General features: G+C 64.4%; 1 protein-coding gene across 3 annotated transcripts in view; it reads left to right on the top strand.

Moving 5' to 3' along the window:
* Window positions 1–18,362, top strand: part of PACSIN1 (protein kinase C and casein kinase substrate in neurons 1) — a 54,899-nt gene extending 36,537 nt beyond the window's left edge. The window contains exons 1-10 of one of the 3 annotated variants that reach the window (XM_017345051.4): window positions 1,391–1,422; window positions 11,301–11,424; window positions 12,135–12,291; window positions 13,213–13,448; window positions 13,848–14,003; window positions 14,096–14,271; window positions 14,555–14,675; window positions 14,779–14,906; window positions 15,313–15,500; window positions 15,940–18,362. In XM_017345051.4, coding sequence (XP_017200540.1) covers window positions 11,362–11,424; window positions 12,135–12,291; window positions 13,213–13,448; window positions 13,848–14,003; window positions 14,096–14,271; window positions 14,555–14,675; window positions 14,779–14,906; window positions 15,313–15,500; window positions 15,940–16,049 — 1,335 coding nt within the window. In that variant the 5' untranslated portion in view covers window positions 1,391–1,422; window positions 11,301–11,361 and the 3' untranslated portion in view covers window positions 16,050–18,362. Of the gene's footprint in view, window positions 1–1,390; window positions 1,423–1,469; window positions 1,650–11,300; window positions 11,425–12,134; window positions 12,292–13,212; window positions 13,449–13,847; window positions 14,004–14,095; window positions 14,272–14,554; window positions 14,676–14,778; window positions 14,907–15,312; window positions 15,501–15,939 lie in introns of those variants that run through there. The other 2 variants (XM_008262796.5, XM_017345050.4) reach the window with 2 other exon arrangements.
* The last annotated feature ends 1,284 nt before the right edge of the window (window positions 18,363–19,646 follow it).

Raw genomic sequence — 19,646 nt, 5'->3', positions numbered from 1 at the left:
CTGGCACTTGGTGGGTGCCTACTGAATGTCCCGTTTGCTCTCTGCCAGGACGATTTCCGCCACCTGTCTCCCACACTGGCACACTTCCTGCAGTCAGGCCATGGCTTAGTCCTACCAGCAGTGGTTAGGACTGGGAGCCGTCTTCATGGAAGACCTTTCTGTCTCTGCCTCTGCCTCTTGGCTGGCTTCATTACTAAGAAGCGGATTTCTGCTTGAGTTCTGGGGGTTTCTGCTGCTTTCCTGTTTGTACCTGCCCTCTCTGGGGGTGTGGGGTCCCTGAGAATTACCCTGGCCTGAGACTCAGAGGACAGCGTGTTCCACGGGGCCCACTGAGTATTGCAGGTCCAGGTCCCTACTCCTTTCTCCTGCCCCACCCTGGAATCCTGTCTAAGGAGTGAAGGGCCATTTTCCTCTATCCCATCTTTAACTCCAAGCACCGGGCGGCTGTAGCGGGTGGGGGTGGGGATACCTGCATCCCCTTGGCTAATGGGTTCCCGGCAGGATCTGGTGTGTGCGGGAGAATCTTCAGCTTGAGGGTGGGGGAGAGTGGAGCCTGTGCACCCCCCTCCCACTCCCCTCCAGCGCTGTGGGCAGATTAGTGCCGGGTCCCTGGGTGGGCTGAGCACACCTGAAATCCTCTCCTGGAAGGGCAGGCTCAGGGTTCAACCCCCTGCTTGGGCACTTGACTTCTCTGTGAGATGTGGGAGCCCCTCCCGTGGGGGCCGTTGGGGGAGGGGCGGGGGGCTCCAGTGAGCAGCTGTGAACTTGTGTAGGAAGCGTGTGTGTTGCATCTTCTGGATCCAGGTAGATGCGTGTTGCTGTTCATCTTGCAGTTGTGTGTACATGCGTGGGAAATGCATGTATGCAGATACATGTAACAGGCGCTGGCATGTGTAAGTGTGTTGTGGGGGTGCACGCTGGCGTGCGCTCCGTGGGCTGTGTGGCAGCCGCCGCCTGTGGGAGCAGCTACAGAGCTGGAGTCGCAGCGCCTCAGGACCGACAGCTAGCCTGGCAACCTCGGATGCTCAGAGAGGTTGTTTCACTGCTGCGGGCTGCAGCTTTCCAATCTGTGACATGGGCATGAACTCTCACAGAATGGGGCTGTGCGTAGGTGTCACGCATTCAGCCAGGCCCAGAAACACCCGAATGAGGTAGCAAACGACGAAGCAAACCCTGTGTCGCAGAGAAGGAGCCGAGGGCGGTGCAGGGGAAGGGACGCTGGGCGCCAGGGTCTCCCCACTGGAGCGGCGGGGTGGCCACGTGAGCCTGCGACCGCGAGGTGTGTGCGTGAGCGCCCGTGCGGATGCGGCGCCGTGCGGAAGGCGGGCGTCCCCTGCTGTACGCGGGAGGGAGGGCGCGCGGCGGCGGCGGCGGCGGCGGCGCGCGGCATTGCCCGGTTGCCGTGGAAACGAGCAGAAGGAGGTGGGTGGCGGGAGGAGGCGGCGGCGGGGAGGGCGCGCGGCCGGCGGAGGGGGGCGGGGAGCGGGCGCCTGCGGCTCTGGCGCCGCTGCTGCCGGAGCGAGCGGTGCGGGGAGCCCCGGACGAGCGAGCCCCCTGCCCGCCCGCGCCACGGAGGAGGAGGAGCGCAGCCCGCCGCTCGCGGGCCGCCGGGCCCTCCGCGCGCCTGGCCGGTGTCCCGCCGGGCCCAGGTAGGCGTCCCGCCGCCCCTGCCTTCCTGCCCGCGCTGGTGGGAAGCCGCTGGCCCGAAGGCGCAGTGCCGGTGACCTGGGTGAGGAGTGAGGCCTGAGGGCACATCCCGAGGAGCCCGGCAGGACTGCCCCCCGCCGCCTTTCCTCCTCTGCGCCTCCTTCCTTCGCCGCCGCTGCCACAGGTCCTGACTTTGGAGACGACCCTGTCCTTCCGTGGGCGCAGCCGACCGAGCGGGCCTGGAACCTCCAGGGCCCGGCTGAAGCTATGCGGGATGGGATGGGGGGGCAAGAGACAGGCGGACGTGAAGATGTTCCCTACTCAGGACTCTGACCGGTAGCAACAATCCTTTGCCTCCCAGCCCCACCGCCAGAGCCCCCGCCCGCCCTGGGCGGCCTCAGAGCTACCATGGGTTGGAGCTCCGTGGGCAGGCAGGAGGCCCACTCTCCTGCCCGAAGCTGGGGCCCTTCTGCTGCTTGTTGGCCATGCAGACCTGGTGAACGCACCCCCACCCCCACATGGCCCGAGGGCCCCGGGGGGCCATCCCCTTGCAAGCCCCTGTCGGGGGACAGGACAGCAGGCCCCAAGATCAGGGCTGGGATGCCTGGGCCTTGGCTCCCCCTCCCTGTGGCCCTCTGCTGCATTGCTCCTGGGGACAGACTCTGCCGCCGTCGCCGCTGCAGAGCGAGGAGGCTCTGCCGGCTGCTCGGGAGGGGGTGGGGTGGGGTGCTGGGGAGGCGCTGGGCTGCTGCGCCCCCACCCTGGCCTGCCGCGCCCCCACCCTGGCCTGCCGGAGTGCACCGGGCTGGTGCACCTGGCCCAGGTTTGCAGCTAAAGGGCTTTGACTGGTATGGCATGGGGGCGTCCTAGCCTGAAAGCGGCCCAGACGGTTTCACCCCTTCCCCCCTCCCACCTGTCTCTCTCCCCAGCACCCCCTGAGAGCTTGGCTAGGTCTTTTGCTGACCCCTGGCACAGAGTGGGGGCTTCCCCTGCCTGTCGGCACCAGGCACTCGTCAGAGGACCGGAGGCAGGGGTAAGGGCAGGGGCCTGAGCTCCAGTGGGGAAATGCATCCCGAGGCCTGGGTACCACGCCTTCCCCTGGGGTCAAGGTGAGGGATGGGGGTGGGGCAACAGGGCAGGAACAGAGCAAGCAAAGCAGATCTGCTGGAGCGCACTGACACCGTCTTACGCCCCCCCCTCACCCCCCAACCTTTCCCCCTGCACCCTCCCCCAAGCCCCACCTGGATTGGGGCTGGCATCTGTCCTGCCTCCCCTCCTGCTGGCCCCAGGGCAGCCCTGGCTGACAGGAGCTGTCCCACCCCGCCAGCCCTGGCCCTCAGCACGCCCGTTCCTGGCCCCTTCCCTTTCATTTCTTTCTGCCTGCCCCATCCGCGTCAGGATCTGTCTTTGCTCCATGTCTCTCCTACCCTCTGTGACCCCGGTGCTCCGGGACACAGCCCACAGAACGGCCTCCCGGGGTGCATCTCAGTCTCCCACCACTGCACACAGTGTGCCTGCAGCCCAGGGCACCTGCTTGGGAGCCTGGTCGGGACCTGGCCTCTGCCCAGCAGCCTTTTCCCAGGGAGAAGGGAGGCCCAGGGAGGCCCCTCAGGCACTCAGGCCTGGGGCTCAGCAGGGGCTGGGCCCGGCACGGGAAGGGGAACCTGGCCCCAGGTGAGAAGCACCCAGTGGGGTCTTGTTCGCAGGAGCCCCAGGCAGTGAGGAGCCGTCCCCAGGTGGCTCTTCGTGGGGTCCCAATGCCCCGACACTGAGCTCCTCGCCCCCTCCCACCCCGAGCCGTGCCTCCCTGGGTGTTCCCACTCCAGAGCCACCTGCCCAGGCCTGACTCCTTGTCCTCTCCCATCAGCAGCTCCCCTTGGCTGCTGCGTCACAGCCCTTCCAGCCTCTGGCCCCTTCTCCTGGCCGCACCCCCACCCCCGCTCAGGCCCGTCTCCCCTCCCCTGGGGGACACAGCTGCCTCCTGGCACATTCCTTGGCCCCTATGGCCTGCTCTTTACCCCTTCCCCCTGTAATCAGGGATCCTCTAAAACAGAGTTGGGTCACATCTGCCTCTTCTCAGACCCCGAGGTGGCTGTCATCTCGCACAGGAAGAAAAAGTCAGAAACTCGGCCTCAGACCTGGGCCCGTGTCACGTGATCTCCTCCTCTCCCCCGCCCCCCTGCTCCAGCCACGAGACCTGCTTGTTCCCGGGCCGTGGCAGCCATGTGTCTGCCCCTGGGCCTTTGCACTGGCTGCTGCTTCTGCTTGCGCAGTCTGCATGGCTTCCTTCCCCTTGTCCCTCAGGTCTCTGCCCACATGTCAGCTTCTCCGAGTGACCTGCTGTCCCCGTCCTGTATAAAACGGTAACTTCCAGCCCCGCTGTCCCCTCCCCCGTCCCTTTCCTGCCCTGTCGTATTTTCATACACTTTTTAAAGATTTATTTATTTGAAAGTCAGAGTTACACAGAGAGAGAAGGAGAGGCAGAGAGAAAAAGAGAGGTCTTCCACCCGCTGGTTCTCTCCCCAATTGGCCACAACGGCCGGAGCTGCACCAACCTGAAGCTAGGAGCTTCTTCCGGGTCTCCCACGTGGGTGCAGGGCTCAAGAACTTGGGTCATCTTTTACTGCTTTCCCAGGACACAGCAGAGAGCTGGATCGGAAATGGACTCGAACCAGTGCCCATATAGGATGTTAGCACTGCAGGCGGCGGTTTTACCTGCTACGTCACAGTGCCAGCCCCTACACTTTTATCATTTACTCATTTATCTGGTTTTTGGCCCTTCTGGAATGTGGGTTCCACGAGGGCAGGGAGTTTTCTTTGCTGTCCCGAGAGGGCTGCAGTGTGACAGCTGGGTCTGCCTCGGTGGCCGGCCCTCTGCCCCTGCTGTCCTGGGGCCTGTGATTCCTTCCTCCTAGGGGACATCAGGTGGGACAGGACACACCCTGCCCTACCGGGGCCAGACAGCTCTGCCCGGCAGGCAGGGGAGGAGGGCGAGCCCTGTGCGTGCCACCCCAGGGCCCCCAAAGGGATGGCGCCATGGCCCCTTCTTCCCACTCGGAACACCCTGCTGAGTTCCACGCTGTCAGGAAAGCACACTGCCTCCACCAACAGCTTCACCCACAGAGCGGGCAGGCCTGGCCCCTGCCCTCCAGGTGGCCACAGACGCAGTGGGCTCGGGACAGACCCGGGGCCGTCCCCTAACCCATTCCCTCCCTGTCCCCCTCCTGGGGTGGTGTCACTTTGCAGCCAACAGGAAAGTAGGGAAAGGAGACAGGGAGGAGAGACAGCCCAGAGGAAGCTTTCGCAAGCAAGTTATGGGGAGCTCTGGAGGCTGCAGGCCTGCACTTCACCCAGCGGGGCGCCACCGCGAGGCTGCTCTTGCGGGCCCTGGGAAATAGACCTGCGTCCCCTCCATCCCAGTCCCCTGCTACCCTGCCTGGCTTTTGTCAACCGTGCTTACCGCCTAATGTGGGGCTGTTCACTTGCTTCTTGGCTTTCTGCCCGCAGAGTGGAGGCTGCATCTTAGGTGGCTTCCTGGAGGAGAGAAGGCCTGGAGCCTTGAGGGAGGCCTGGGGGAAGAAAGGACAGGGAGTCACACCAGGTGTCCACGTGGGATTGGGGGGGTGGAGCAAGGAGGGGGGTGAGGGCCAGGGCACCCAGGGAAGGCTTCCTGGAGGCGGCGGGATAGAAGGCAAATAGTTTTTGGGGGGAAGGGGTGCGTGATAGGAGGGAGACAGTGCACCCAGGCAAGGGGGAGGGCAGATGGACATGGAGGGGTGGGGGGACAGCACCTTACAGCTGACCGGCTCCTCCTGGCTGCATCTGAAGTCCAGGGGTGGGGGCAGGGCAGAGTCCTTGTGGGCCCGACTCAGCACTGAGAGCCTGGCCGTCTCTGGCTGAGGTGGGGGCACTGCTGGGAATGTTCCTGGGACCTGAGACCCTGGCGGAGAGGAGGCAGCCCAGGCTTCCCATGGCCCTGTCCAGGGTTGAGCTGAGCCGGCCGCTGGGAGTCCAGGAGAGCTGGACTGGGCACCTGGGAGGAGGGCGGGGCAGGGACCCAGCGCAGGTGCATCTCGGCCCTGCCTCCTCCCTGCTGTGGGACCTTAGACAAGTTACTCGATGTCTCTGAGTCTCAGGGAAGGTGGGAAGACTTGGCCCATCTCAGTGGGGTGTGAGGATTAGAGAAAATGTGTAGGAAGAGGCTGGCACACTGTGGGTGCTCAGGTGTGGCTGCTCAGCTGACGTCAAGGCCGCGTGGAAAGGGTGTTGCACCAGCCCAAGGCTGCCCCTGGTGCCATAGGAGCCCTGGGGAAGGGGCGCCCCGCAGAGGGCAGAATTGCCATGGGGGTCAGGGAGGAGGACCCCCTGGGGCTGGACGCTGAACGTTGATGGAGATTTGGGACTTGGGGCCGCTGTTGTGGGACTCTGGCTCTTGGTCGTGTCACAGTCATCAGTGTTTGTCGACTGCCCGCCACGTGCGGGTGATCGTGTTTGGCTTCTGGGGTACAGAATTTGGCGTTTCTGTTATTTATCGAGTGAATGTTCCGGAAGGTCCTTGGCATTTGTATATTCATGCAGCAAGCATGCACTGCACACTGCCTGCGTTCTGGTTGCTGCTCTGGGTGCTGGACAGCTCGGCATCGTGGGGCCGACCGAGCGGGGAGAGTGCTGAGTGCCATGGTGTGCAGAGCGTGTGCGACTGTGGCAAGGGAGAGTGATGCAGACAGGGAAGGCAGAGGGCAGGTGGGTGCTGGGGACAGGAGGAGTCGCAAGTCTAAATGGAGGACGGCGCGGGACATCTGAGCAGACCTGGAAATATGGGTGGGGCAGTCATTCCTAGCAGGGGCAAAGGCCCTGGGGTTGGAACATCAAGAAAATCAGTGGCACCGGAGGAGCATCGGAGTGGTGGGAAGTGGGGTCAGAGAGGGAGGGGTGGATCTGATGTGTGTTTTTCCAGCTTCCCTGTGGCTGCTGCTTGGGAAAAGCCTGGTGGCGGAGGGGATGGGGGGCCGGAGGCAAAGCTAGGGGAGGTAGAGCAGTGCAGAGGTTGGGAGAAGGGGCTGGGTTCCCGGGGTAGGTTGAAGGTGGAGCCCAGGACCTGTGACGGGCTGGGGGGAGCCGGGGTTAAGTCCCAGGCCTGTGGTGTCAGTGGCCTCTGACGGAGGAACCCACACGGCGCCCTGATCCACGGCAGGCCTGCGCTCTCCCTGCTCACGCCTGTCCTTCCTCTGTTCCCGCCTCCGGCCAGGGGTGAACACGCACTGTGAGGGCCCCTGGCCTCCAGGCTGTGCAGAGGGGCCTGGGGCAGAGAAAGGTCACCTTTCAGCCCAGGGCTCCGTCCTCCCTGTAGGCGAGGTCAAGGTCTCGCTGGCAGTGGGTGGTGGGGCTGGGGCCAGAGCCTGACCCCCGCCGCTGCACACCCTGGGCCACGCTGTCCTCGTGGTCGGGAGAGCCAGGGCTCCTTGCAGGCTCCGCAGAGAGAGGCCCGCCCTAGAAAGGGCCTGCACCCGCCCTGCCAACAACAGCGGTGGCGAATGAGAGATTGGAGCTGGCATCTGCAGGGCACGAGTCGTGTGCCCAGCACTGATCCCTCCCCATCTAATCCTTACCGCAGCCCGTTTTACAGATGGGGAAGCTGAGGCCCAGGGAGAGAGGGTGATGTTCTCTGGTCACACGGCTGACAGAGCCAGGTTTTTGGTTCCAGAGTCTGTCTTGTGGGCCTCCTGTGTGCTCCCCACTCGCCCCCAGGGTCGGGTCCTCACTCTGCCACACTTTGGCTGTGTGACCCTGCGTTGTCTTGGTGCCAGGACTGAGAGGAAGGATTGCCGAGAGGATGAATGAGGTCGGTGTGAGGCCTGGGCGCAGTGCGTTCTCCGCCCATGCCACCCTCCTGCCCTCTCCGCCTTCCCTGCAGCCTGTCTCCTCCTGCCTCCCGCGAGGGGCCGAGTCTGAGAACTGAGTCCCATCTCGGAGCCCCTGGGCTGCCACTGTGATCCCGCCCTGCCTCGGCTGCTGCATCTGAGTGAGGATGCGCACGGGAACAGTGAGAGCGGCGCCTGGCACACAGCAGGCGCCACGTCGGGCAGCTGCCGACAGAGCGTGCCAAAGTCCACACTGCTTCCCGTAGCAGTCGTGGGCGGGGAGGGCAGTGCTCTGGGTCCGAGTGCCGCCTGTACCCTTCCCCAGCTGGCTGTGTCACTCAGGGGTCTGCAGAGCCGCAAAACCACCAAGGGACGGAGTGAGGGATGAGGCGGATGACAAATAGGTAACGGACGGATGGATAGATAAGATCGATTGGTGGATGATGTGTGATGGGTAGAAGATAGATGGTGGGTGGGTGGATGGATAGAAAGACGATCGTTAGGAAGATGGATGACAGGTGGTTTGGCGCTGTGGCCGTGGCGGCTGAGTCCCATGGGAGCCATCTTCGAGCTGGGGGAGCAGGAAAGCCGGGAGCCTGGCTCAGGCCGTGTCTGCGGACCTGGAAGTCTGGGAGCCGATATGGAGCTCTTGGCTGAGACCAGGGGCTGAGACCTGGTGGGGGGCCGCTAGCGTGAGTCCTGGAGCCCAAAGGCCGGAGACCCTGAGGCGCTGGTGTCCAGCGGCTGGAGGAGGTGGGCGTCCCAGCGTCAGAGAGTCCGCCTCTCCTGCGCCTCTCTGTTCTGGGTGGGCCCCCAGCTGATTGGACGGCGCCCACCCACCCGGGATGATGGGTATCTTTCCTCCTCAGCCCCCTGACCCAAATGCCAGTCCGTTCCTGAGACACCTGCACGGCTGGACCCGGAAACAATGCTTCACCAGCTCTCTGGGGTCACTTAACCCAGTCGAGGTGACACCCAAGACTAACATTGCTGCTCGTGACTCAGTGTCGTCATCTGTAAACAGGGTAGTAACCGTTTCCACCTGACGTGGCTCTCTCCCAGGGGATGGCGATGGCCACACTGCCACGCTGCCTTTGCTTACGTCCCCCCGTGCTCGGGGACAGGCCCCTTCACAGCACGCCCCTGCACCTGTGGGCGCCGTCTGCTGTGCGGGAGCAGCCTGCGAGGGTGGTGGAGAGGCCCGGATGGGTTACGTCTGGAAACAGCAAGTGCCAGGTTGCCAGTGACCACGGGGGGTTTTCGGCCACTCCAGCCTTACAGCCACGAGTGAGAGTCGGAGAGCCCACACTGGCCTCCGGCCTCTGAGACGTGACCTTTTCGGTGGTGGCAGCTACTGACTGCCCTCCAGGAAGAGCGTGGCATTGTCCCTGTCTGCCCCTGGCGTGGAAGCGGCAGGTGCAGGGTGGGACAGTCTGGCCCACATGCCACCTCCCTGCCACTTCTCCCGGACCCTGCCCCAGCCCATGCCTGGTGGCCCAGAGCCGGCTGTCAGCCCGATGCTCATCATCTCCTCTCACCCTTAAATCAGGTCAGGGCCCAGAGAGGCCATGTGACTCACCCACAGTCACACAGCAGGCTAATGTTGGAACAAGGACCCCAAGACTGTAACTATTTCCGCTACACCTGCTGCATCAGCCAGTACCAGGGGTGGACCCCAGCAGGTCCCACCCGCCCCAGGCCCTGTCTGGAGCAAGGGAGTGCAGTCTCAGGCATCCTGCATTGCAGCCTGAGTGGCCTGGTCTTAGCTGCCCTGTCCTCTCCCTGCACGTGGCTCCCTGTCCCCCTGCTCTCCCCAACAGAGACTGGAGGGTTAAAAAAAATCATTCACACAAGCAAAATTAAAACTCTCACTCACCCTGTGCCCGGCCACCGGTCCTCAAAGCCCACTGCTCCCCAAAGCTGCTTCACCCTCCGCCCCGCCCCTGCTCACGTTGGTTGAGGGGCGTGGCTCTGGCCGGGCAGGGTCGGGGGCGCCACCATCACTCAAGTGGTCCCTGGGGCTGAGCGTTCTGCCTTTGCCAGCCGTGCTGCAGTAGCCAGCCCTGCGCATCCACAGGTTGCCGGGCAGCCGGGAAGGCCAGTGCCTCCTTCCGGGAGGCCGCGGTCTCCGTGACTGTGTCTCTGTCTTGAAGAACTTTGCTGCGTTCAGACCCCTGCCCACCACCAGGCTGAGCAGCATCCGCTTTCCTGCCCCGGCACGGAGGCCCCTGCCCTCTGCCCGGCTCCTGCTGCACTGCCAGCCCCTGCCAGCGTACACTGGGGTGGGGCGCAGGTCCCCAGGTGCGGGGTCCGGCAGGACTGCGGGGATCTGGGTGGGGCTCCGCTGGAAGTTCCTGATGAACCATCCCTGCTTTTTAGTCCTCTGTGTCCTTTGTGGGGTGGACTTAAGTGAACAGTGCCAAGGACCCTCCCAGGCCACGTCTCAGCCCCTTGCTGAAATCCAGCCGCCTTGCCTCCAGCCCAGCCACCGTGCGTGAACTTAGGGCAAAGTTTCTCTGAGGTTTTGCTCAAAGGGCGGGAACAAATCATGTGTAGGTGCCTAAGAGGCACAAGGAGGCAAGGCTGGATCATTACTGGGGAAAGAAAGAACCGGGCCCCGGACAGACGGGGATTCTGAGGCTGAAGCCACAGCAGGGGCTTGTCCTGGACCAACAGGCCTTACGCTGTGCCACTGCCTGAGCTGGAGAGCCAGCCCTGGATGGGCTGGGCGCTGCAGCGGCTGTGGCGGCTGGGTGTCCTCCCTGGCCTGGGCTGACGGTCCCCAAGGTTGCAGTGTAGGGCCAAGGAGGCAGCTCCCAGAGCTAGTGACCGCCCAGGATGGCAGCACCTGGCGAGTGGCTCAGGCCTGGCCTCTGCTGCCTCTTTGGAAACCAGTGGCAGCAAGGTTGGGGTGGGCGTGCTCCCGGGGCCTCAGGGCAGCGCGTGGCCTACATTGGACAACTGTGATGCCTGCTGACAGATCCAGGGCGCAGCCGCCCCCGACACTCACCCGAGCGCGGTGGGCTGACCGTGGACAGAAAGCCACGGCCAGACTCTCAGAAGTCTGTAAGCGGCTAACGGGCATTTTTGAGGCTGGACAAGAGGGCAGCCAGAGGGCATCTATGGGGCCCGGACCTGAGAGCTGAGCAGGCGCCGAGCCTGGGCCAAAGGTGGGAGGGGCCGCTGTCAGCTTCCCGGGGAGCTTAGGTCCCGGCTCCGTCAGGCCTCAGGGGCTGAGACCAGGGCCTCTGCGATGGTTTGGGGATAGGAGTGAGCACAGGGACCTGGAAGGGTCTTTTGGGCCTGGTGCAGGGCTCTGGCTGGGGCATGGATGGGGACAGGGGCGGGGGGTGGGTAGGAGCCCCCAGAGCACAGCAGCCGTCTGAGGGGGCAGAGTTGCAAGGCCAGCTAGAGTGTTGGTCTGGGGACTGTGTGCGGGGCATGCACATGGCGAGGCCCCGACTGCTGGCTCCCAGGAGCCATGTGTCTGCCGAGCGCACATGGGCAAGTGCGTGATCCTTGCTTCTGACTCCGAGGGTCCAGGAGCCATGAACCGTTCTAGGGGTAGGGGCCTGCCCTGGGAGGAGGCACCTGGGGGGCGGGTATGGAGGAGAGATGGGGAGGTGCGCGCAGTGTGCTACAGAGGAGCCTTGGCAGCCTCGAGGTGGCGAGCAGGAAGCCAGCCCCGGCTCCAGCGCAGGGCCCTCCGCGGAGGCCCCCTCGCACAGCAGGCCTGGACTGGAGCATGGGGGCACAGCCTCACCTCCAGGGGTCTCTCCCCTGCCCTTCCAGCCCATGAGCAGCTGAGCCTCCAGACTGCAGCCCCACTCCTGTCCGCCCCCACGGCCACACCATGTCCGGCTCCTACGACGAGGCGTCGCTGGCTCCGGAGGAGACCACCGACAGCTTCTGGGAGGTGAGGCTTTGAGGGTCCCCAGGTCCTGAGGCTCCCGCATACCCCCCACTTGCCCTGTGAGCTCGCGCCTTCTGCCCCAGCCCCCCGGGCCCCTCCAGAGCCACGAGGTGGGGTAGGATACTCTGCACGCAGAGGGGTGCTGTGGCATTTCCCCCGTGCAGGCAGCCCCCTCCTCACCGTGTCCAGAGGGCCCTGGTGCAGATCCGGGGGCTTCACAGCTTACGCTGCCCCTCACCCCGTGCCGTGGACACACAGAGGTGGAGTGAGCTCTCAGGGCTCCACAGCCAGAAACCCAACACAAAAACTGCGAAGCTAAATGAATACGTGCTTAATGAGACGTCTGCGGAACACGTCACGAAGCCTTGGCTCGACTCGATGCTCAGATGAGTCCATGTAATACGATGGATGGAGCTCACGAGAGCCACATCAATCATTCCTCCCGGGCCAAGTTCAAATTCTAAGTCTCCCTCTCATTTTGTAGCAGCAGAGGAGTTGTGTTTCAAGTGGGATGCGGGTGCGTGGAGGTGGTGAGGTCTAAAGCGCGCGGGTGCCCGGGGCCTCCCCCAGTTAAAGGGCCCCGGGGCCCCCTTGCGTGGTGCGCGGGAGGCGGCCGGCAGTGGCGGCGCCCCCTGCAGGACGCGGCGGCCAGGGCGGCCGGGCCGCGCCGGGTCGGGGAGGCAGTGAGAGTGACGCCGGTGCTCGGCCGCCAGGTGGGGAACTACAAGCGGACGGTGAAGCGCATCGACGACGGCCACCGCCTGTGCAACGACCTGATGAGCTGCGTGCAGGAGCGCGCCAAGATCGAGAAGGCCTACGCGCAGCAGCTCACCGACTGGGCCAAGCGCTGGCGCCAGCTCCTGGAGAAAGGTGCCCCCCCCGCACCTCACCCCTGCCCACCCACCACCCCCGTGCACCCCCACGCATCTCTGCTTTCAACAACCTGAGGTTGCATTAAAAGAACAAAAGGCCAAAGAGAGACCCCTTTTTTATTTAGAAATAATTTTTAAATGCCGAGAAAAGCTGCAAGGGCCGCACAGAGACACCCCCCACCCCGCGACCCTCACCCATTCCCGTTTATTTCTTCACTGTCTGGCCACTGACAGGCACTGTATTTTTCTGAGCCATTTGAAAGTTGGAGCCACCAACCCCTCCTTCACCCCTGAATTCTTGTGTCCCTTAAGAACAGGGGTTGGTGTAACCATGGGTCAGCTATCCAATCCAGAGTGTCTAGCAGGGCCCTTGCGCAGTTTTACGATGGCAGTGGTTTGTGCCAGCCCAGCACCCACTCCAGAATCGCACACGAGTGGCTGGCTGGCAGGTCTCTACATCCAGAACCACTCTGCATTCTCTCCCACTAGACGCCAAACCCCACGAGGGCAGGGGCTGGGCCCGTGTTGCCTCAACAGTGCCTGGCATGGAGCTGGCCCCCTGCACCTGTCCCCAGCAGGTTCTTGGGTTGTACATTCAGCCAGCATTCCCGGGAGCTCCTGCTGTGGGCCTGGAGCTGTGCTGGGTTTGTGAAGGCTCAGGGGGTCCATCCAGGCCACCCAGCCGATGCGGGAGGCAAGGACTAGGCACAGAGGGAGGCGTGTGTGGGCAGAGCACTTCGAGCAGGCTCCCTGCAGATGGTGGGGTCCTGGGGCCCTAGAGGATGGACAGAAACACAGGGATTGCAGGGGAGGGCACCTGTGCTGCCATGGGAAGGAAGGGGCACGTGTCCGAGGAGCAGGCAGGAGGGCGCCCCTGGGACGGGGCATAGAGGGCCCTGACCCGCGGCCGCTTGCTCAGGCCCACAGTACGGCAGCCTGGAGCGGGCCTGGGGTGCCATGATGACCGAGGCAGACAAGGTGAGTGAGCTGCACCAGGAGGTGAAGAACAGCCTGCTGAACGAGGACCTGGAGAAGGTCAAGAACTGGCAGAAGGACGCCTACCACAAGCAGATCATGGGTGGCTTCAAGGAGACCAAGGAGGCCGAGGACGGCTTCCGCAAGGCCCAGAAGCCCTGGGCCAAGAAGATGAAGGAGGTGCGATGGGCGCTGGTGGCGGAGGCGGAAGGGGCGGTCTGAACCGAGGGGGCTGCTCCCAGGGAGGGGTCTATGGGTGGGGTGGGCGGTCCACCGCCCTCTGCTGGGAAAAAAGACCCACAGCTGGGCAGACAGTGCCCAGTGAAAGGTAAAGAGCCATGGGCCAAGGGCACACTAGGGGGCACACCAGAGGGCTGACCCTGCACCACCTTCAGGAGGGTCTCCCACGCTGGGAGCGCGCCAGGCTGGGGGCCCTGCACCCACATCCCTGCAGCCAGGGCCGGCCTCCTCTGTCTCAGGGCTCCTGGGGAGCCGGCAGGCAGGAGCAGTCGACGGGCGACCATGTTTGTTCCTGCTCCCAAACGGGCCCCTGCCCACCCTGTCCCCCTCTCGCCACAGCTGGAGGCAGCCAAGAAGGCCTACCATTTGGCCTGCAAGGAGGAGAAGCTGGCCATGACGCGCGAGATGAACAGTAAGACGGAGCAGTCGGTGACCCCGGAGCAGCAGAAGAAGCTGCAGGACAAAGTGGACAAGTGCAAGCAGGATGTGCAGAAGGTGCCGGCCGGGCTGCGGGTGGTGGGCGCAGGGGGTGGGGGCTGGGGCTGCAAGCCTGGCCAGGTCTCATCTCCCGCCCCCGGTGCCCGCAGACACAGGAGAAGTACGAGAAGGTGCTGGAAGACGTGGGCAAGACCACACCCCAGTACATGGAAGGCATGGAGCAGGTGTTCGAGCAGTGCCAGCAGTTTGAGGAAAAGCGGCTGGTCTTCCTCAAGGAGGTGCTGTTGGACATCAAACGCCACCTTAACCTGGCCGAGAGCAGCAGGTACCCAGGCGTGGGGGCACGGCACAGCCGGCAGGCGGTGGGAAGGGAAGGGCGGGGCTCCAAGGGCAGGGGCTGCCTGGGTGTGAGGTGGTGTGTACTGGAGACTCCAGAAACAAGTGCTTGGTGGGTGGTGGGTGTGTGGCCAAGGTGGGCATGGAGAAGGGAGCCCACTGGCCGTGCCTGGAGCTGCTCCCTAGCTGGCGGACATGCCCGGCACCCTGGTCCCCTGAACGAGCTCGGGGCCCTCGCCACGGTGACCCCGTGTCTCCCCTGTGCACAACAGCTACATCCAGGTTTACCGGGAGCTGGAGCAGGCCATCCGGGGGGCCGACGCCCAGGAAGACCTCCGATGGTTCCGCAGCACCAGCGGCCCCGGCATGCCCATGAACTGGCCCCAGTTTGAGGTGTGGATGTGTGGGCAGGGGACGGGGGAGCCTGGAAAGGCTGCCAGGGGCCTCAGGGGACCTAGGACCCCCCCAGCCTGACTGCCCCCCTGGCCCCCACCAGGAGTGGAACCCAGACCTCCCCCACACCACCACCAAGAAGGAGAAACAGCCCAAGAAGGCAGAGGGGGCAGCGCTGAGCAACGCCGCTGGGGCAGTGGAGTCCACATCCCAGGCCGGGGACCGCGGCAGGTGAGCTTCCCGGGGGGGCCACAGGGGCCCACACCCTGGGGCAGCGGAGTTTACCCTTAGGAGGCGAGGTGTGGCCTAGAACGGGGCAGCCACTTGTCCTCAGAAAGATGGCAGCAGCTCTGCCTTCTGGGGCACGTGCTGCGTGCAGGGCTGTGTCCTGAGCCCTTCCATGCTCAGAGACAACTCACCCGAGGTCCCACAGCGAGTCAGCCGAGCTCTGGGCAGCGAGGACGCCCAGGTCTGCCGCCTGGGCCCTGGCTCTTAGCCGTTGGGCGATAAGCCGGCCGTGACAGCCCAGCGGGTGCTCCACCTCCGGGGCCAGAGCTCTGGTTAGGAGGAGGGGCAGCCCTAGGGCAGGGACCGTGCCGCCGGGGCCTTCTCACTGGATCCTCGCTGTGCGCCTCAGCGTAAGCAGCTACGACAGAGGTCAGCCCTACGCCACTGAGTGGTCGGACGACGAGAGCGGGAACCCCTTCGGGGGCAGTGAGGCCAACGGCGGCGCCAACCCCTTCGAGGACGACGCCAAGGGCGTGCGCGTGCGGGCGCTCTACGACTACGACGGCCAGGAGCAGGACGAGCTCAGCTTCAAGGCCGGTAGGGGAGCGGGGCGGGGCCCAGGGGAGGCCTGGGCTCCGATTGGCTGTACGGCGGAGCGGGGCGGGCCTAAGGGCGGGGCCCAGGTGCTAGGGGCGGAGTCGGAACCTGAGACTAGGGTGGGGCGGAGGAAACGAAGGAGCAGGGCTGGGGCCAATGAGGTGAAATGGAGGCGGGGCTTGGGCCTCGAGGGCGGGGCCTAGACCCAGGTTAGGGGAAGGCCCAGGTAGCTCAGGGCGTCTGAGCAAGGGGTGGGGGCATGTATGTTGGGTGGCACTGGGGAGGTTAGTCCCCAGGGGAAGGGCCCATGGCCAGAGTCTCAGAGTAGGAACGTTGGGGCAGGAACGGGGAGGGAGCACCGCAGGGCCCCCTAGCGGTGCGGGCGCTGGGGCAGCGGCAGCCCCCTCTGAGCCCCGCCGGTGTCTCTGTTCGTTTGCAGGAGACGAGCTCACCAAGCTGGGAGAGGAGGATGAGCAGGGCTGGTGCCGCGGGCGGCTGGACAGCGGGCAGCTGGGCCTCTATCCCGCCAACTATGTGGAGGCCATCTAGCTGCTCCCCGCCCTCCACGTGCCCCTCACCCCTCCCTTCCCTCCCTCGGCTCCTTCCCCTCGCCATAGAGTTCCAGACATATTTTCCAATCAAGCTTTTATTTTTTTAAAAGTCAAAACAGAACAAAACAAAAAATACAAAGAGACAGAGCATTTGCAGGGCCACCCGGAGGCCAGGGTGTTGGGGCTTGGGAGCAGGCCCCATGGTGGGTGAGGGCCTTGGGACTTAGCCCGTCAGAGCCCACCAAAGAGTCTCCTGAGGCCTGAGGGCGTCTTCTGGACCCTTCTACCCTGCCTCACTCCCCGCCCTGCCCCGCCCCAGGCTGCCAGCACCTGCCCCGGTCTCCGGGTCTGGTTTCCTGACCTCTTCTCCCTCCCCCTCCCCGGCCCCCCAGACTCCTAGAAGGGAGGCCTCCCAATCTTCAGTCTTCCGCTCTGTCCCGGGGAGTGGCCTTCTCCCAAGTCCCATGCTTGGGGGCCCAGGGAGCTGGAGGAGGAAGGGTCACCCTGCTCCCCCCACCCTGGAGGGTTCCAGGAGGCTGAGCTGGTGAGTGGAGGGTGGGGGGGGCACCCAACTACAGGCCCGGCCTGTGGACTGTGGGGGTCTTCCTTCCCCGCAGTCAGCTCTTGCAGCGGCTCTCCCTTGGGGGGCTCCCTCATAACTTGCAGAGACCCCACCCCTCTCATAAGTCCTCTGGCCCGGGGTGGGGGCCCCAAAACCCAGGGCAAAGCCAGCAACAGTAGCAGCCTCTCCCATTTCCTGGGGATGAGGGCATCTTGCCCACTCACCCACCTTCCCTCCAGCCCATCTGAAACCGTAGACTCACTAGGCTCAGTGTCAAGCCTCCATGAGACCAAGCCTGGGGCCTACCTACAAGGCTCCAGGCCTAACCATTCCCCCCTTCCCTGCCCTGGCCTGCCTGGGGAGCACTGGGGGGCCCATGGCAGCCTCCAGCTGGGACCACCAGGGGAGAGCCTGCAGTTGAGCTTGGCAGGCAGGGGGAGCCCAGCCCCCGGAAGTAGGACACTCACCATAGCTTTCTCCCTAGTCCCCCCGCCCCCAGGACAACACCACCCACCCACCCACCGGTGGGCGCTCCAGCTCTGGATCCAAGCCTGGGTCACAGTTAAAGGCAGTGGTGCAGGAGAGCTGGGTGCCGGCCTCTCCCATTCGAGGGAACGGGGTTTGGGAAGCAGGCCAGGACTGGACGAGACCCCGAGGTGGGTGCTGGCTCAGAGCAACCTCCAGGGTGGGGACCCGAGATGTCCTGCTGCCACCTGGTGTGACCTGCTCTTGGCTGGCACCGCTTGTAGGCACCTGGCCTGCACCTGCGGCCTTCCTCCCAGGGCCTCCAGGCCAAGAGTGTGCCTCTCTAGCTGGTCACTCCACGGTCCTCTTTGCTGCCTGCTGCTTCTCCCAACAGCCGCTGTGAGGAGGCGGCAGACTCCAGCCTCAAGGCTCCAACTTCCACATGGGCACAGAGACAGACTCTGGCAAGGGCCCGAGCTGGGGCCGGCAAACCGCCCCTCCCCCACCACGTGCTGCCCTCTCCCCCTTGTCACTGTCTCTCCCCTGGGCCTCTGCTGCAGCCTGAGGCATGTCCTGGGCCCTTCAGAGCCTGAGGCAAGATTTCTGAAGCTTGCAGCCCCCCCTAAATCCAAAGCAAACATTCCCCAGTTTCTCCCCCACCCCAGGCAGGAGCTGGAGCTAGGTCGGGGCTTCTGCGCCTCACCCTGGAAAGACAGGCAGCTGGTGCATCTGCCCCACGGGGCCTGGGCTCCCAGCAGCTCCTCGGCCCCTGAGGACAGGCTGTGGCCTGGCTGGACTCAGACCCATCCCCTTCGGCCCCAGCTGCCCACTGCAGGGCAAGGACTCGAAACCCTAACGAGCACCCGCCTCCTCGGTCCCCAGGCTTCTCAGGACCCCGGCACGGGAGGGGCTCCGTCGGAAGTCCCCCTGAGTTCCGGGGACCCAGCCCCGTCAGTGCTGGTGTCAGGGCGCTCTGCCCGCGGCCTCCTCCTGTAGCTCCCGCCCGCACCCTCGATGCTGCGTGGGCCCGCCCTGGCCGGGCTCGGCGAGTCGCGTGTTTCGTCCCCAGTTAACCACCTCCGTGCGGCCCGGTGCCCGCCGCCCGTTGTCTGCTGCCCTAGGCTTCCTGATTCCATTAGTCCGACACTTGTGAAACTCCGAGAAGTGCTGTGGTCTCAGCGATGCACCTGTTTTGTACGATTGTGTAATTTAAGGTATATAAATACAGATCTATATCTATAAGTTGTGACTGTATGACTGTGGATAAAATCCAGACCTGTTCAACCTGGCTGGCCTCGTCGTCTTGAGTCCTGCGCGTCTTCCGTCCTGGGGGTTGGGGTGTCTGCTGGGGACTGAGGGGAGGGCCCGGGCAGGATACCCTGCAGGCTCCTGGGGCCCCAGCCTTCTCGGCTTCTGCGTGTGGGTGACAAGCACCAACCAGCAGAGCTGGGCCACTCAGGTCCCAAACTCATGGGTCAAGGGTGAATTTGACCTCCAAGCAGCTTTGGAGTTTTACAACAGAATTCTAAAAGCCGCTGCCGGGGCCCGTAGTCCCTGGCTCCCTGTGTGTGACACCGGGCAGCTCCGTGCTTTCCTGGGTCCTGCCTGAGTCTGAGGGCATTCCCAGGGGAGTTTCTCAGGCAGATGGGCAGGACCAGAGCTGCCCCAGCTCCTCAACCCCCAGCTGTACCCCACACCCACCTAGGTCTCCTCGGGGGCATGGCAGGAGTCCCAGGTCTGTCCACTTCACTGTTCCCACCCCAGTCCCGGCCTTAGTTCCCTGGGGCCAGCGCCATGTCCCTGTGCAGCCTCTCTGACCCTGGGAACCCTCTCACACTCACCGCAGACGCGTACCCCGCCGCCATGCACCTGCCACTTTCCCCAGCCTCGGGGTGTGCAGGGCAGCAGATCTGCTGGCTCACCCAGCTCCGCTCCTGCCCCAAACCTGCCTGCATTTGAAGCCTGGGTTTTAGCCAGACACAAGACTCCCCTGGTAAAGACAGAACGTTTTCTGGGCCATGCATGGAGGCTGTTGCACTGGGCTATGGGAACCCCAGAGGCGTGGTCTGTGGACAGGGGTCAAGGGCACCTTGCTGCCAGCTCCTAGGTGTCACTGGCAGGTCAGAGTTTGCCTTCAGGGAGCTGTCCCACGGGGCCCCCAGCTCCTCAGTCCCAGCCTCTAACCCGCCCCCCTCCCATGCCACCTCCCCAGCCTGAGCTGTGAGGCTGAAGCCCAGCTGGGGACGTACAAGCAGGTGGCACCAGGGACTCAGCTGGGGACAGGGAGGGCTGGCTGGAGACAAAACCAGTTCAGCAAAGCTGCACCTGGTTCTGGCCAGGGTCCCAGCCTGCCCCCTCCCTGGGGGGCGGGAGGCAGCGGAGACCCAGCAAGGCACAGGCCTGGGGCAGGGCCCCCTCCTCCCAGTCCGGTCCCAGCCACAGATGCCAAGGTGCTGTTTGCTCACTGCCAGGAGAACACTTTCTTCTGAAGACAATAAAATTGCTGGGGGTAGAAGGCGGCAGTACAGGGTGGCACTTAACCCTCGGCGGCCTGGGTGGCGGCGGCTG

Source organism: Oryctolagus cuniculus, chromosome 5 (genome assembly GCF_051225735.1).
Source record: "Oryctolagus cuniculus isolate XC-2025 breed Fujian yellow rabbit chromosome 5, ASM5122573v1, whole genome shotgun sequence".
In the NCBI taxonomy this organism is placed as follows: domain Eukaryota; kingdom Metazoa; phylum Chordata; class Mammalia; order Lagomorpha; family Leporidae; genus Oryctolagus; species Oryctolagus cuniculus.
This window is presented reverse-complemented; position numbering and strand designations above follow the sequence as displayed.